The sequence below is a fragment of the Silurus aristotelis genome (assembly GCF_946808225.1).
Source record: "Silurus aristotelis genome assembly, chromosome: 2".
NCBI classification, from domain to species: Eukaryota; Metazoa; Chordata; class Actinopteri; order Siluriformes; family Siluridae; genus Silurus; species Silurus aristotelis.
The window spans coordinates 19,729,089-19,747,172 of record NC_139575.1 but is presented as its reverse complement, the minus strand read 5'-3'; the positions used below and the strand labels follow the sequence as shown (position 1 = coordinate 19,747,172).

At 39.6% G+C, this 18,084-nt stretch overlaps 1 protein-coding gene across 6 annotated transcripts in view; it reads right to left on the bottom strand.

The window, feature by feature from the left end:
- The window catches only part of plxna1b (plexin A1b), a 191,154-nt gene that overhangs the window by 133,813 nt on the left and 39,257 nt on the right, over positions 1–18,084 (bottom strand). For all 6 annotated transcript variants that reach the window (XR_014531279.1, XR_014531280.1, XM_083527835.1 and 3 more), the window contains exon 3: positions 2,025–2,207. Coding sequence is in view for 4 of the 6 variants with exons in the window: in XM_083527835.1 (XP_083383961.1) it covers positions 2,025–2,207 (183 nt within the window). In the remaining 2 variants the exon portion in view is untranslated. The remainder of the gene's footprint in view (positions 1–2,024; positions 2,208–18,084) is intronic.

Below are 18,084 nucleotides of genomic sequence, written 5' to 3'. Positions count from 1 at the left end.
GATGAAGTACTGTGAAAAATTATTTCCTGAATTGGAATTTTTTTTTCTTCGTATAAAAATACATTAAATCAGTCCTGGAGCAATCCAGAAAAGTACTGGGTTAAAAGCGACATGTCTAATGAGTTTATATTTTAAATTAAATGAAGATATCATTAAAAAAAAATGAAGATTCCTACAAACATTTATCCGAGACGATGTCTGGTTCGACCCTACCCAGCCCACATTTTGGGACTCACAGCAGAAATGCCCTACCCAACTTTAAATGTTAACAGCTCCTGAGAAAAGTTGGCTACATACACAATTTAAATATCTTTAAAGAGAAGACACTGAGATTTACTGTCAATCATCAAAGTTGATATTGCTTAAAAAGATATTAAGTTATAGATGATTACGTGCCATGGATATACATTTCCTGCATTAAACATCATTTAATTTTTTATATAAATGCATGAAATCAGTCCTGGAGCAATCCAGAAAAGTACTGGGTTCAAAGCAACGTCTCATGGGTTTATATTTAAACTTTTATGAAGATTTTCATTACAAATGAGATTCCTACAAACATTTATCTGAGACTATGTCTGATCCTTTTCTCCGTCCACCTGTTTGAAAGCCACCTGCTAAATGCATAGAAATGAATGGCTGACCATTAAAGGCTATAGTTAGACATGTTTGGGGGTATTGATATTGAGTTTGCATTCATACTGATGGCCAGGTAGCAAACAAGCTCTTGTTTGTAGCTCTTGGCCTTTCATATTGATGTGCGGCCATTCCAGTCCCAACAACACACACACACACACACACACTTTTCAAGCATTTCTCTAAAACTGTAACTTTCAGATGTAAAATAGCATCTTTATGCAGATCTAAGTCTCTGTTGTTACTCTGCCCACAACAATATTTTCCACATCGCTGCTTGAATTTTTTTTTTTGCAAATCTCCAGTAAAACAACTTATTTGACTGTCAATTTTTTTCTTTGTTTTCTTTATTTTTGTAAACAAAGCCCAGTTAGCACGCGCTATAAACAGCTGTTTTTGCCAAGTTGAGAGCTGCATCACTTCCTGGTTCGTCACACCACGTGCTGCTTCGGCCAGTAAGAGTTTGTATAGAGGAATAAAATCCTATTGGCTACATTTTCCATCAATCATTTAGTTTCCATAATGCTACAAATAAAAGGTTCGAAATGATAAGTGGTGCAGAATAAAAATGTCATGGCAACTGCCTATAGAGGAGACTCAACACAAGATTTTTTTGTTTTTGTGGTCTTAAGCGTTTTGTAACACTATATTCTACCAGCCATATTTGTTTTTTTACCAGCAGGATGTCGTTTTTTTCATGCCAAAATATATACATACAAACACCATCCGAAGTTCTTCGACATAAAGAAATAAGCATCTAAATTACAACAATATTGTTTGGTTGGAGTAAAAATGCTGTACGCCATGTTGATCAGTGGTCCCTTATCTTTCCTACTAAACCAGGACTTGCGGCAGAGGATGTGTTTGTGCATGTTGTTGTGTACTGCTTACACAAATTTAGCAGGTACATTCATTATACGTTTTCCATTGAAAAACAGTGATCTGAAATCGCTGCTTGAGGCTTAGACCTTTAGAATGATGTATAGTTAGGTCATGGTTACTCTTCTCTATTTTTATTTAATCTATTGCTATACATTAACACCTAAAAACAATGGGATTAATGGGACCGATGAAGGAGTTCAACTAAGTCTTTCTCTAATTGGAAATACTTCAGTAAAAGTACAGATACGTGAAAAAGCTACTTAAGTACAGTAAAGAATTACATTTAATACATTACTGTCAACTACTGACCTTGCCTAAGTGTGTTACCTCACTAAAATCAGCTAAAACAAATATTCAAGAGCTGACAGCTAACAGCCCATTTCCGGCATATCCAGCATGTCTGAGAACCACCCAGAGCCATGAAAAAGTCTCGTCTCCTCCCTGCAGGCGCATTCCTCAACGCCACAGTGATGGGAATAAAGCAGAATAGGTGTGTTGCCTCTTACCTTCTTCAGACGGCCAGAGCGCGTGCCCGAGAACACCACGGTGTTGCCACGGTAATCGTACGCGGCCACTGAGGTCATCCCGTCGTCCTTGTCTATGAATAGCGGAATGCCCTCTATGGTGCTGGTGCCGCCCAGAGGCTGGTTGAAATCCTGCCCGCAGAAATTATCATCAATCTGTAGGGGCTGCAAAACAAAAGAGAAATAAAGGTTAGTGTATATGTGGTGGTGTGTGATATTCCAACATCAGGGTGAAAATGGAAAATGGTCAGGGTGTTCAAAACAAAAACTCAGAAGCCCATTTAAACACGCGCGCGCACACACACACACACACATTTGCACCTTATGATGACTGCACCGACTGAGTAGAAAAGTCCAGTCTGAGCTGTATTTCTGGTAAGGCTCATATATCTAGGTCTTATGAGGACAACAGGAAGAAAAAGGGTCATAAAAACATGATGATAATAATAATAATAAACTCTGTGTTACTCACGTTTCAAACCATGTTTTGTTTACTAAAAATACCGAATTACCATTTGATGGTGGCTACATCTTTGGAAACATCTGTTACTGACAGCTGCAGGTTTAAGTCTGCATGTTCGAGTCTGGGCTGATAATAAATTATACGCAAGCAGATATTCAGGTCTTTCTGCTAGTGTGTGTGCGTGTGTGTGTGCTCGGGTTTGCATCATTCTTTTTATTTATTATTATTTCTGGCTTCAGTTTGTAAATGAGTGAAGGCGGAAACGAGACAAATTCCTGACCTGCAATTACATACGTTCAGCTGAAGAAGTGAACAGTTGATTGCATGGTCATTAACAACACCCGCAATTAACACAATTAAAGCATCCGTATTAAACATCACACTCAATAGATACGCTACGTACTGAGCATCATGAGTGTCACGGGACTATAGGAGTGATGACTAAGGAAAAATCTCAAGTCAGTGCTACAATGCGGCAAACCCAATGTCGCAATAAATTCCCTTTGTTTACAATAAGGCGGCGTAATAGTGATTAAAAGTGATCCACACAGTCAGCTCGGATGTTTTTGTGCGGCAATAACCGCTCAGACCTGGAACGCTTTCTCAAATTGAAACAAGTGATGACAAATAGAAAGCTGTGATTTGAATTGTGGCTGGCGCTACTGTCGGAGCTGCTGCTACGGATGCTTTTGGGCGGTTAATTTATACGTCCTGATTAATTTGAATCGAAACTTCAACAGCGCTGGGGAAGAAATTACTATAATCAGTATACATCTTCCTGTTACAGATAACCAGGTAGAAACATATCCCAATATCCAATATCTATAGCTGAAGCTTAGGAGTCCCAAAAATCGGAGGTTTCCATTATAAGCCTCATTGTTTAGTTAAAAAGAAAAAGTGCAGCCGAAGACGACTCAGAATCAGAAATCGTCTTTCAATTTTCTCAGATGAGTGTAAACTGTGATCCAAGGTTAGTTAAATCATCGTATGAAAATATAATACTGGTTCAAGCCTATTCAGCATATGTTTCTCATAACACGGTGCGACTGAAGCAGCGCTGGGATCCGTCCTGGGACACCCCGGCGAGAAGCACGCTGCTCAATCTCAGACGTTCTTGTTAAGTGGTGCATCTGGCATAGGCTACACACGCTCGCCCCTAAATCGCACTTAATTAGCGCAATCGCTAGATCAGTCAAAATAAGCGCGGAAACCGCTCCGGGTGCGAGTTTTAACACGTCGCGACCACGCGTAAGGAGGAAACGGGAAACAGCAGCCGAAAGCTCACGGTTACAAGAGCTTATCGATAATGCTCTCAAACCTGACCCTGGTGCCCCTCCTCCACCAAACACACTAATTACTATCTGTGTAAAGGTCCATCAATAGCCCTGTGTGCGTTTTAAAAGGCACTGATAAGATACCTAATCACTTCGGAATGAATCATTCAGCAAAACAGCAGGAAGTTCCTGCATTTACGCATTCCAGTTATCCATCAGAGCAACTTTCGGCTCTCCTTTCAAAGGCTGAGGGCTGGGGGACAACGCTCAATTGTGTTCGAGGAATGTAACTCTGGTTGTCCGCCATGGAAGCATTTACTGATGTTTATATCCTTTTTTTTTTTTATCGCAATCAAAGTGTGTTGGGTCGCAAATAACCAATGTTGGATTATTTCATTCATTAGACAGACAATGAGGGTGTGAAGGGGGATTCAGAGAAAAGACTTCAGATGAGAAAGCGTTAAAGTGGGAAAAATAATAAAAAATAAATATATAATTTGATTAATAAATTTGCTATCTATCTATCTATCTATTATATATATATATATATATATATATATATATATATATATATATATATATATATATATATATATATATATATATATATATATATGGATGGATGGATGGATGTGTATATATATATATATATATATATATATATATATATATATATATATATATATATATATATATATATATTATATATATATCTATATATATATATCTATATCTATATATATAAATATCTATATATATATCTATATATATATATATATATATATATATATATATATATATATATATATATATATATATATATATATATATATATATAAATATATATAAATATCTATATATATATCTATATCTATATATCTATATGTATATATATATTATATATCTATTATATATATATATATATATATATATTATATATATATATATATATATATATATATATATATATCCATCTATCTATCTATCTATCTATCTATCTATCTATCTATCTATCTATCTATCTATCTATATATATATATATATATATATATATAGCAGTGAGAAAGGGCATTTAACAGCCAAAGCTTTCTCACACAGACACACACGTGAATATAACCAAAGACATGCTAGAACATTCTACACTTCCCTATTACACACTCATATCCTCTTCTATTAAATCCTAACAATCTGACCTTAAATCCCGAATGAAAGAGAGAGACAAAGACAAGAGCACACACGCACGCACATCACCTTACTCAGGGCCTCAAGGCTGCCAATATAATGCTTTAGAGGATCAAGCCAACAAAATATACTACAGGTTGCAGTGTGCTAAATCTCCCTCTCTGCCATTCAATGGCCTAAACACACACACACACACACACACACACACACACACACACACACACACACAGAGTTACATAACAGTACATCATTGGCTTAGAGCCAACACTATGCTACTATATCACACATTTGGTTATACACACACAACCTGCAAGGAGAGCATGTGTGTGTGGAGAGAATAAGTTCTTGCTAAATTAGACTGAAGCAGGATTAAAATGAAAAGTGTGTGTCCAGTCTCTCATGTGAAATCGTGTGTGTATTGTGTCAACAGGAACATGAGGCCACGAGATAAACAACATCGCTACAGGCTAGCTTAAGATACAATGTTCCCTATCTATCTTCCTCTTTCTCCCACTCTCCCTTTCTGACACACACACACACGCACACACGCACACACGCACACACGCACACACACACACACACACACACACACACACACACACACACACACACACACACACACACACACACACACACACACACACACACACACACACACACACAGTGATGATCCCTCAACCCCAGCCCCTCAGTAATTTCCACAGGACTGAAACTCAGACACCTCAGTGAGAGACCAAGAAGGACAAGACAGTCAACTCTCATACAGCGCTATTAACTCTCTCTCTCTCTCTCTCTCTCTCTCTCTCACACACACACACTTCCTACTTCATCCTAATATTTCTTTAAACTCTACATATGCTTGAGGCTACAGAGATTATCAAATCAAAATGCATTTGAATATGAACTTTTCCTTTAAGCAGCTTTTCAACAACAGTTAAAACCAAACATTCCTTACATTCCCAGTCCACCATACATGACTCATAAATTAGCAACCACTTTCTTCCATAGGCAGGATGTGCGCAGAAGGAAAACGGCTGGTGTTACGTGGTGAATTGTGTAGAGCTAACGCTTGCAGCTCCCGCCTGAACCTCAGCCCCTGAGCTACTCGTCATCAGCTACACTTCTATTCCCAAAGCAGCAACTGGAATCAGCGTGTTTGTGCTAAAGGGGGGGGGGGGGGGGGGAGCGAATGAGCAGCTTCTCCCTCTGGCACAGAGGTCAAATGTGTAGTCCAGCAGAGACTGAAAATCTCAATAGTGTAAAATTGTGCCTTGGGGCCTAGTGTCAGTGCGCGGGCACAAACGCCAGCACACTGCTAACCCCGGTGTCATGGCAACGTCACACCCGCTTAACACGAGAGCATGCGGAGCAAACATGACCTCGTACACTATGTGGACTCTCATGAAGACACGATTCGTTGGCAAGAAGTGTATGTGTGTTTTTATAGTATTTTTATACATGTGTATGTATAATAACGTGGATGCAAAAAATCCCACTGGATCTGCCGAATGCTGTGAATGGAAATGTAAAAAGTACGTACAACATTTTCACTGCCATAGCCTTTATATCTGTTTATTTATTGTACTTTTTCAACAGTATATGCACATTTTTCACTGCCATAGCCCTAATATTTATTTGCTGTGTATATATATTTACTTAATTATCTACACCTGTCAATTTATTTGCACAGTTGCTACTATTTGCACTGCTGGTAGATGATAAACTGTGTTGCGTTGCTGTGTACCTGTTGTTTGCAATGATAAAGATCGATCCACTGTATCTAGACACCTGACTATCACACATGTATCATCGTGTTTAATGTCCAATTTCACAATATGCATTAACACTTGCTGCTATAACAGTCTCCAGGACTCTAAGTGGACTTTGCAATAAGATTTTGGAGTGTGGGAATGTGCGTCCACTCAGACACGAGCGCATTAGTGATGTTCGACGAGGCCTGGCTTGCAATGGGGGTTTCGGTTCATCCCAAAGGTGTTCAGTGGGGTTGAGTTAAGGGCTCTGGTGCAGGATATTGGAGCGCTTCCACTCCAGTTTTGGTAAGTGAATGACATCCGTTCAGTACCGTTTAATTTGTAATAATTTAAAAAGCAAAAATGCATGTAATCAGTTATCACAGGATTGATCGCAAAGCCCTTGAGAAAAATATGAAGAAAACTATTTTAGCAAGGGTCAGATATTAAATGAGGAGTGAAGCCGTGTAAAGTCGAGGTGATATTTTACTACACTGTAACTAGAGCATGACTAAGGATATACATTTTATCGCAACGTACGTACAGTATTTTAGCAATGAGTGCATTATTCAGAAAAAGAAAAAACCCTAGAGGGAAAGAAAACTACTATAAGGAAAAATTCATATACAGAGAAATGTGCACTATACTAAAACTGTACATCAAGCTGGCCTTCATGTTAGTAGTGTGCAAAAGTAGTGAACAGGACTGGTTTGACATGATAAATGTTGAGATGCATGTTTAATTCTGCTGGTGCTGTACACTGCAAAGTCATTATTATGACACATTGCCATCAATCAATACTGCTTTCAGCTCATGTGTACACATCTTCCACTAGCGCACTCTGACTCATGGTTCTTGCGAGTGTGCCCCTGTCCTGTCCTGCACTGTATTGCTTAGTGTATCGTTGGTTGTTGTGCTGCGCTTTATTTACCAGTGACACAGATGTCGCGATGACAGGATATATATATATATATATATATATATATATATATATATATATATATATATATATATATATATATATATATATATATATATATATATATATAAAACTGTATCTCGGCCGAAGATGTTACGTGCGAAGTCACTCTTTCCGAAACTGTCAATTATGCTCGAAAGCTTGATGTATTTATTCTTTTAAATGTTACCGTTGTCTGCAGTTCTGCAATGTTTACTAGCGGAAGGTATTTCTTTATTTATTGGTTTTATTTTGCACCCTGAACAGTACATTTTGCATTAAGAAGCATTCATTTTCTCTACTGTGTAATAAACCTGTACGGGAGCAGCAAAAAGATTTAGTAGGTTTCTACAGAGACTGTGTCATGTATTGATAATCGATAATTGTGTCATCCCTTTGCAGATGTACTTGCAGAAGCATCCCAAGTGTCACTCCTGATATCTTTCAGCTCAGCAGCAGTGACTCACAGAGGGAGTGTCTGCAGGGCTGAATGCTGTGCCAAGTCAGAGAACCAGAAATCTAAAATTTGCAAACGCTGCCAGAAGGAACTTGTAGTTTTTGTGCAATGCGATTGACTGGTGTGTTTATTTGGAGAAATCGTGGCTTGCTTGCTCTCTGTCCTTAAGTTCACTTTACACAGAAATCGCTTCAAACCAATATGGTGGATAAAAATGGATTTGTATCTTCTCCAAAGTCTAGGAAAAACAGAATTCTGCACTGAATTTCATTTTATTTCATAAATACGCTTCATGCTAGCAATTACCATTTGTATAATTAAGTCCTGGGCCACCTGACTAAGGATGTGGTAGCATGAAATTTTCAATTCACTTGAACTAAGAGACCCAGCAAGACCTGTTCCAGCATGACAATGTACAAATGTACACCATATCTTCATTGAGTTTGCTTTATGTACAGGGGCATAAAGCAAACTCAATGAAGATATGGTGTACATTGTTTGAAGTGAAAGATCTTGAGTGGCCTGCTATAGAGCTCTGATCGACACCTTACTGATATATATATATATATATATATATGACACACACACACACACACACACACACACACACACACACACAACACACGAGGATTTTTCATCTTTATGACAGAAACTGACACATCCAGTCCAATTCTTTCTTTGTCATATTCATTCTTTAAAAAGAATACATTTTCTATTTATTTAATTATTTATTTATTCTATCAGCAAGACAGTTGTTGACAGCTGTGCGTGTCAGGAAGCTGGCGTAAATTAAACTGGTGGTTAATCCTCCATAGTGCTGAAAGTGTTCCAGTTCCGTGAACGTAAAAGCAAAGCTTCTAGTTAAAAATGGCCTTTTGTTATCCATCACGGCATGCGAGCGCACACCTGTAATGAGGATACAGGGCAGTGTTCATTTAGTTGAAAAACACACAAGACAAAAAAATAAATAAAAAAAAATGAAAAGACGACAATCCCACCACCCAAAAAAAAAAAAAAAAAAAACTTTTATATGATGCAATCCAATTCCATTTTCCTCAAAGAATAAAAATCAAATAAATCAAAAGCTTTCGGCTGGACAAAGATGAAACAACTTCTCTTAGTATTTGTGCGCAGGCTTCGCAAAGGCGACTATAAAGAGAATTAAAAGCGGACTGGAGCGTTTGAGCGCACACGGCGAGAAAGCAGTAGCGCTGGATTGGCTGGATTGGATCTGTGATCTGTGTATGTACCACAGCACTTCACAGCCAGACTTCTACACTGCCACACAGCAACCTGCGATGCTACGACTTGTTAAGCTAACACTAGATTACCTAGCATACCTCACCCAATGAAAGTACTTTAATACATTGCAGTGGAATAACATCATTAAATGCCAGAACTTCCATTTAACCAACACACAACTAATGAGAAGGAGAAAGGCGATATGCAACAGTTAGTTTTTCTCCTTTAAATAACTGAAATGAATACAATTAAGGAAAGAATTGTGAAGGTTGTATATGCTAGAATTCTAAAAACAAAAACGCTAAGCATTTACATTTGCAGCTTTTAGCAGACGCCCTTGTCCAGAGCGACGTACAAAAGTACATTTGTACTTGCTGCTGAATGCAGTTATAATTCCAGAATATAACAAACAAATAAAAATGGCACTAAGCTAACGCCAAATGAGCAGGTAAACTGAACGCTGATATAGGGCTGGACCCAAACACACACTCCCACATAATCAGCCATTAATGCATGCACGCTGTTCTCTCAGAAGCACAGACTGCTTATTATGCGTCTGGCCAGGAAGACTCACTATAAATACACAGCAATACAGTTTCTATCCAGTACACCTGGCTATATCACACACACACACAGACAGAGACAAAGTGCGAGACAAACACAGAGGTAAAAAAAGAGTAAGAGAGAGAAAGATGGACAGAGACTCTAAAAGACAGACAAATCGAGAGAGGGGGTTATAAGCAAAACAGAGTGAGACAGGTGGGCAGAGACTCAAACACAGATAGTGAGACATAGACTGCAGCAAACAAAGAAATGGAGAAAGTTAAATAATAGAGACAGAGAGAGAATAAAATGCATCTGATACACCATACATCTGATTCACTATCTCTCTCATTTACTTTACTTTATTTATGATCAATCTTTTATTTCATTTTTGTACATAATTTCCCTTGTACTGTTGAGCGATTATTTCGTCACTTCGTGCCATTTAGACACACTTCCAATATTATCCGATTTCTTTTCAGTACATATTTTGTTTTTTTATCTAAATTGTGCATTTCTTATAATACTTTTGTCTTCATTTTTCCTTTGGCAATACTGTATGTAAATCATAGTAATAAAGTACTATATAAGTTTGACTCAAAAAAAAAAGAAAAGGAGGAGAGGGAGAGACCCAAAGATATATAAGAGACATAAATAAAGGGGGGGGGAGAGAGAGAGAGAGAGAGACTCAAAAAGAGAGAGAGCACCTAATCTATAAACACGTTTCACACACAATCACCAGTAGTTAATTGAGTGATTCCATGCCGTATGTTCAGTGCTCGGTGTGTAAAGGTGGACGTGTAACGAGCAGAGACAGAAACGGCTTTTAAAGCTAAAGAATGTCACAGCAGCGTTCAGCCACGCGCACACACTAAATTCCTCGTAGTGGCTCAGACCTTTCAATAGGTCCCAGTGTGCTACAGTCAGACTCAGAGGCTGCATGCGTGTGTGTGTGCGCTGTGACATCAGTCTTGAGATATGTCTTCCAGTTTAAAAAATAAATACAAAAAAAATGCCAGCTGTGTACAGATTCGAGTGCTGCATGAGGCCAAGCGTCACAGCTTCAGCAAAATAGAAACATGTTGCAATAAAACTGTAGATTTGCACTGGATTACTGAGCACACAGAGGGTAAGGTTGAGAGATAATGGCAGAATGTCTAATTATTATATGACAAATGAGACTGTTATGATGATTAAAGAGAGACAAAATGTACTCAATGCCATTTTCCAGTCAAATAAAAGCAGTTTATTGGTTCACTTTTACAATATTATTTTTAGTTTAATTACATGTAATCTATTGCACCATTTGCATCTTATTATCGTCTCAGTGAACCTTCCCGAGGCTCCTGGGGAAAAGTGGAGTTACACGACTTCCTTCTCCTTCGGAAATTCATAATGCATTAAATGTCATTTGTCTTGATGTCTACACTGAAGTCACATTCATCTGCCTGCCACTCCTAAGCACAATTACATGTCATATGTGACACGGGAAAAGCTCACATTTGGGGTCCGTTTTCACACATTTTACATTTTAAAAAATTGTTGCATGTACCAGTTGCCGCTCATCATGACTAATGGGGTTGTGGCACACTGGAACCTATTAAAGTCAGATGTTTAAATGGTGTGTGTTTTATCTATAACCTGCATGAATAGAATAGAATAGAATATTTGTCACATATACATTAGAGCACAATGAAATTCTTTCTTCGCATATTGCATACCCAGGCTAACTAGGGTCAGAGCGCAGGGTCTGCCATGATACGGTGCCCCTGGAGCACTGAGGGTTAAGGGCCTTGCACAAGGGCCCAGGAGTGACCGGTTTGCAATACAGGGGGTTAAACCCCCGACCTTCTGATCAGTTACCCAACACCTTAACGACTGAGATACCACTTCCCTCTTTATGAATTCATAAAGGTAGTAAATCAAAGCTGCTTACTCTAAATAAATGCTAGCTTATGCTAGTAAATAGGTAATAAATGCTAGTAATGAGGTGGTGCATGGTGCATAATATTTCCAAGATGTATTAAGGCAACAGAAAATATATGGAAGTTGAGGAAATCTTCTTTGTTGCACTGGTTTAGAAGATAAAATGTCCAAACATCTGCCCTGCACACTATTATAACCATATTATGTAATAGCTAATCTGACAGGATTTTCACCACTGTGCAGTTTTAACCTTTTTGTGTGCACGACACTGTAGTAAAATGCAAGCCGGATAACAGCTTATTGCTCACTGCTTATTTTAACATACACTGCAAATTACAGCATGTTTTTCCTTTCTCTTTTCTTCTCCAATCCCTTTCCCTCTCTTTACACAGGTTTACAGAAAATTAACACTTTTTAGCCAAACAATGTTCCCTTCCCTTTCCTTCCATTACCCTCTGTTCCATATCCGTCCATTACCTTTATCCCAAATTGAACAAAAATGAACAGTTACTACATCTATAGATACACAGCCATATATATTATATATAAATATTTTGCACAACACATTTATTCATGATGTCCTTTCTTTACTCAGACATAAATAAAAAGTGTGGAAACCGCAAAAGTTCAGTTTGGTCTCCTGATTTACATAATTTTCATAATTCCTTTAAAACATTTACAATAATATTTTGTTTTCCTACTCCATGTTGAGTTTGGTTTCACTAATAATAAACATACATTTGCATAAGGCATCCATATTTTTTCATGGCCATGTTGAAAAGAGTATTAAATCTTGAAAAATATTAATCTAAAGAACATTTAGAACAGATAAAAATATGCGATTAAGCTGTGATTTTATACGAGTTAACTCATGCGATTTATAGTGATTTAATATTTGAATTGATCGACAGCCCTAATATATATATATATATATATACACACACACACATATATACATACACACACACACACACACACACACACACACACACGTTTTGTTCATCATGAGTGATAAAACCAAACAAAGATATGGCAGATATTCTGACATCACTTTCGTTAACATAAACATGTTTGGGAGCCTAGGTATATGCATGGTGTTCAGCAATAACGCATGCATTCACGGGTGGTGGGAAAAGGCTACTTTAGTTAACTCGGCAGGGTGCTGGCAATGTAATCTGGTGTAAAATGAGCTTCAAGGAAACTCCAAATTAAATCACTATGCCAGATGATTTTAAAACATGATGCAAGCCAATCTGCATAAAACTCAATAAAAACATCATAACACCTCTCCTAAGGCCCTGTGAGCATCGTTGCCAACCTTCTGGTTGAGAAGTTATGGACTAGAGCTACAATTCTTTTAAATACATGAGTTTTCCCTTTGGTGATGGTGCTGAATGGATTTCACCCAAAACCTCAATAACTCAATAACAAGCAGTGTAATAAATGTCATCGTCAAACTCCTAGCATTCTTTTTTTGTGTGTGTGTTCGGGAATAAACATTTTTTTTTTTTTACAAAAATAGGGATCCATCCGAACAAAATATCAGCCAAGTTTATATTTAGGAGGTAATATTTTAAGAGTTGGCCCAGTACTGCTAACATTTAAAAGATTAACACTCAAAGTGCCCAGAGAGCAATCTTATTTATTCTTTTCTACAGTCAACCTGCAGGAGCTGGCTATTCATCTGGAAACATTCTACACTTTCCCACCACAAAAAATTGTATATATATGTGTATATGTGTATATGTATATATAATTTTTTATTTTTTATTATTTTTTTATTTATTTATTTTTAAAGGGGGCGACAAAATCAACTGAACTTCAACCCACTGCAAGTCTGGAGCCTTGACTCAATAGTGTCACTTTCGTACCCTTTCCTTTTTTCCACTTTCTTCCATTTTCTACTCGCTTTTTTTCTTTTCTTTTTTTCCCCTTTATTTCCCTATTATTGCTTCCCACTTTTCCTTCTCTTTCCCCTCATTTCCTTATTCCCCTTTCCACCTTTCCCCTTCTTCCCTTGCAGGACACACATCACTTCATCACTAGGGACTCAAGATTTCTTTCAGACTGCTGCTCAAACACAATATGAACACTGCAGGGCTTTGGATGATTACTGTAGGGGGGGGACGCAATTGAAATGTTGCAGTGGTGAATCAGTGGTCCGAAAGTGGAAACAGCAGGCAAGAGCAACCAAATAAATACAAAACACATTTCTAATACTAGGGTTAACACACTACCTCTTCTGAGCAGCTACACACTCCAAATAAATAGCTGCCAGCAAGAAATTAAGTGTGATGGGGGGATAAGAAGTATGAGGAAATTATAGCGTTATCATGAAAATCATCACACTACACTTTCAGTGCCATCACAATAGCATTTGTAAAATGTTTCATTGTACTGAATCTAAAAAAATATACAAAAATGTAGAAATAAAAAAAAAAAAAAAAAAAAAAAAATCAACAATTTGTTTTAATGTAATCTTCTTCTTCTTCTTTCGGCTGCTCCCATTAGGGGTCGCCACAGCGGATCATCCGTCTCCATACCACCCTGTCCTCTATATCTGCCTCTTTCACACCAACTACCTGCATGTCTTCCCTCACCACATCCATGAACCTCCTCCTTGGCCTTCCTCTTTTCCTCCTACCTGGTGGCTCCATCTTCAGCATTTTTCTACCAATATAATTCATGTCCCTTCTCTGCACATGTCCAAACAATCTCAATCTCGCCTCCCTCACCTTGTCACCAAAACATCCTACATGTGCTGTCCCTCTAATAAACTCATTTCTAATCTTGTCCATCCTCGTCACTCCCAATGAAAACCTCAACATCTTCAGCTCTGCTACCTCCAGCTCCACCTCCTGTTTTTTACTCAATGCCACTGTCTCTAATCCATACAACATCGCAGGTCTCACCACAGTCCTATAAACTTTCCCTTTCATTCTTGCAGATACCCTACTATCACAAATCACTCCTGTCACTCTTCTCCACCCACTCCACCCTGCCTGCACTCTTTTCTTTACTTCCCTAACACACTCTCCATTACTTTGCACTGTTGACCCCAGGTACCTGAACTCCTCCACCTTCTCCACCTCTTCTCCCTGCAACCGCATCACTTCACTGCCCTCCCTCTCATTCACACACATGTACTCTGTCTTACTCCTACTGACTTTCATTCCCCTTCTCTCCAGCGCATATCTCCACCTCTCCAGGCTCTTCTCAACCTGCTCTCTACTCTCACCACAAATCACAATATCATCTGCAAACATCATAGTCCAGGGAGACTCCTGTCTGACCTCGTCCGTCAACCTGTCCATCACCACTGCAAACAGGAAAGGGCTCAGGGCCGATCCTTGATGCAGTCCAACCTTCACCCTGAACCAGTCTGTCGTACCTACTGCACACTTTACTGCCGTCACACTGTCCTCATACATGTCCTGCACCACCCTCACATACTTCTCACTGACTTCCTCATACAATACCACAACTCCTCTCTCGGCACCCTGTCGTACGCTTTCTCTAAATCCACAAATACACAATGCAGCTCCTTCTGTCCTTCTCTATACTTCTCCATCAACATCCTCAAAGCAAATAAGGCATCTGTGGAGCTCTTCCTCGGCATGAAACCATACTGTTGCTCACAGATGGTCACCTCTTCTCTCAGCCTGGCTTCCACTACTCTTTCCCATAACTTCATGGTGTGACTGATCAACTTAATTCCCCTGTAGTTACTGCAGGTCTGCACATCTCCCTTATGCTTAAAGATCGGTACCAGCACACTCCTTCTCCATTCCTCAGGCATCCTCTCCCCTTCCAGAATCCTGTTAAACAATCTGGTTAAAAACTCCACTGCCATCTCTCCTAAACATCTCCACGCTTCTACCGGTATGTCATCTGGTCCAACCGACTTTCCATTCTTCATCCTCTTAATCGCTGCTCTCACTTCCTCCTTACTAATCCTATCTACATCCTGCTTCACCAACTCCACATCCTCCAACCTTCTCTCTCTCTGATTTTCCTCATTCATCAGCTGCTCAAAATACTCCCTCCATCTTCTCAACACACTCTCCTCACTAGTCAACACATTTCCCTCTCCATCCTTTATTGCTCTAACTTGCAGTACATCCTTCCCAGCTCGGTCCCTCTGCTTGGCCAATCGGTATAAATCCTTTTCTCCTTCCTTAGTGTCCAACCTCTTATACAGTTCCTCATATGCCTTTTCCTTGGCTTTCGCCACATCCCTTTTAACCTGCTGCCGCATCTCCTTGTACTCCTGCCTACTCTTCTCATCACTCTGTCGATCCCACTTCTGTTTTGCCAATCTCTTTCCCCTAATGCTCTCCTGCACTTCCTCATTCCACCACCACGTCTCCTTGTCTTGCTTTCTATTTCCAGATGTCACACCAAGTACTTTTCTAGCTGCCTCCCTCATCACTCCTGCAGTAGTTGCCCAATCATCCGGCACCTCTTCACCACCACCAAGCCCCTGTCTGACCTCTTCCCTGAACCTCACACTACACTCTTCCTCCTTCAGTTTCCACCATCTTATTCTTCTTTCAAACCTTACTTTCCTCCTCTTCTTCTTCGCCTCCAAAACCATCCTACAGACCACCATCCGATGCTGTCTAGCTACACTGTCCCCCGCCAACACCTTACAGTCTCCAATCTCCTTCAGGTTGCATCTCCTACACAGAAGATAATCCACCTGTGTGCACCTTCCTCCACTCTTATACGTCACCCTATGATCCTCCTTCTTCTTAAAATACGTGTTCACCACTGCCATTTCCATCCTTTTAGCAAAATCTACCACCATCTGCCCTTCCACATTCCTCTCCTTAAAACCATACCTACCCATCACCTCCTCATCACCTCTGTTCCCTTCACCTACATGCCCATTAAAGTCTGCCCCAATCACCAATCGTTCTTTCCTAGGTACACCATCTACCACTTCATCTAATTCACTCCAGAATCTTTCTTTCTCCTCCATCTCACAGCCAACTTGTGGAGCATAGGCACTGATGACATTTATCATCATCCCTTCAACTTCCACCTTCACGATCATCACCCTATCAGAAACTCTCTTCACCTCCACTACACTCTTACTGTACGCTTTCTTCAGAATCACCCCTACACCATTTCTCTTCCCATCCACACCATGATAAAACAGTTTAAACCCACCTCCAATGTTCCTGGCCTTACTCCCTTTCCACTTGGTCTCCTGAACACACAACACATCTACCTTTCTCCTCTCCATCATATCAGCTATCTCTCTCCCTTTACCTGTCATAGTACCAACATTTAAAGTACCAACCCAAACCTCCACTCTCCTGCACTGCTCCTTTTCCTGCCGTCTCTGTAGACGTCTTCCTCCTCTCCTTCTCCTCCTTCGGCCAACAGTAGCCCAATTTCCACCGGTACCCTGTCGGCTAACGATACCTGTGGCGGTCGTTGTTAACCCGGGCCTCGACCGATCCGGTATGAAATTCTCATTTGTGATCCGCATATTTGATTTGGCACATGTTTTACGCTGGATGCCCTTCCTAACGCAACCCTCCCCATTTACCCGGGCTTGGGACCGGCACTAAGAGTACACTGGCTTGTGCCCCCCTAATGGCTGGGTTAATTTGTTTTAATGTAATATTAAACTTATTTTTAATAACAAAATAATTACATGAAATGGGAAAATTGCAATTAAAAGGTTCTCAACATAAAAAAACAAATGTCATTTAATTCCTTTAATGATGAGAATAGATATAAACCAGCCATTAGGGTTGCACAAGCCAGTGCACTCTTAGTGCCGGTCTCAAGCCCTTGTAAATGGGAAGGGTATTGGGGAGAGTGAGGACTGAAAAAATAATAAGATGGTGGCAACTGAAGGAGGAAGAGTGTAGTGTGAGGTTCAGGGAAGAGGTCAGACAGGGGCTCAGTGGTGGTGAGGAGGTGCTGGATGATTGGGCAACTACTGCAGAAGTGATGAGGGAGGCAGCTAGAAAGGAGGGAAAAAGAGAGCGAGAGAGAGAGAGCGAGAGAGCGAGAGAAAGGTTGGATGGTGTTTAGATGGTGAAGTAGGAAGTGAGAGCAGCGATTAAGAGGATGAAGAGTGGAAAGTCGGTTGGACCAGATGACATACCGGTAGAAGCGTGGAGATGTTTAGGAAAGATGGCAGTGAAGTTTTTAAGAAGATTGTTTAACAGGGTTTTGGAAGGTGAGAAGATGCCTGAGGAATGGAGAAGGAGTGTGCTGGAACTG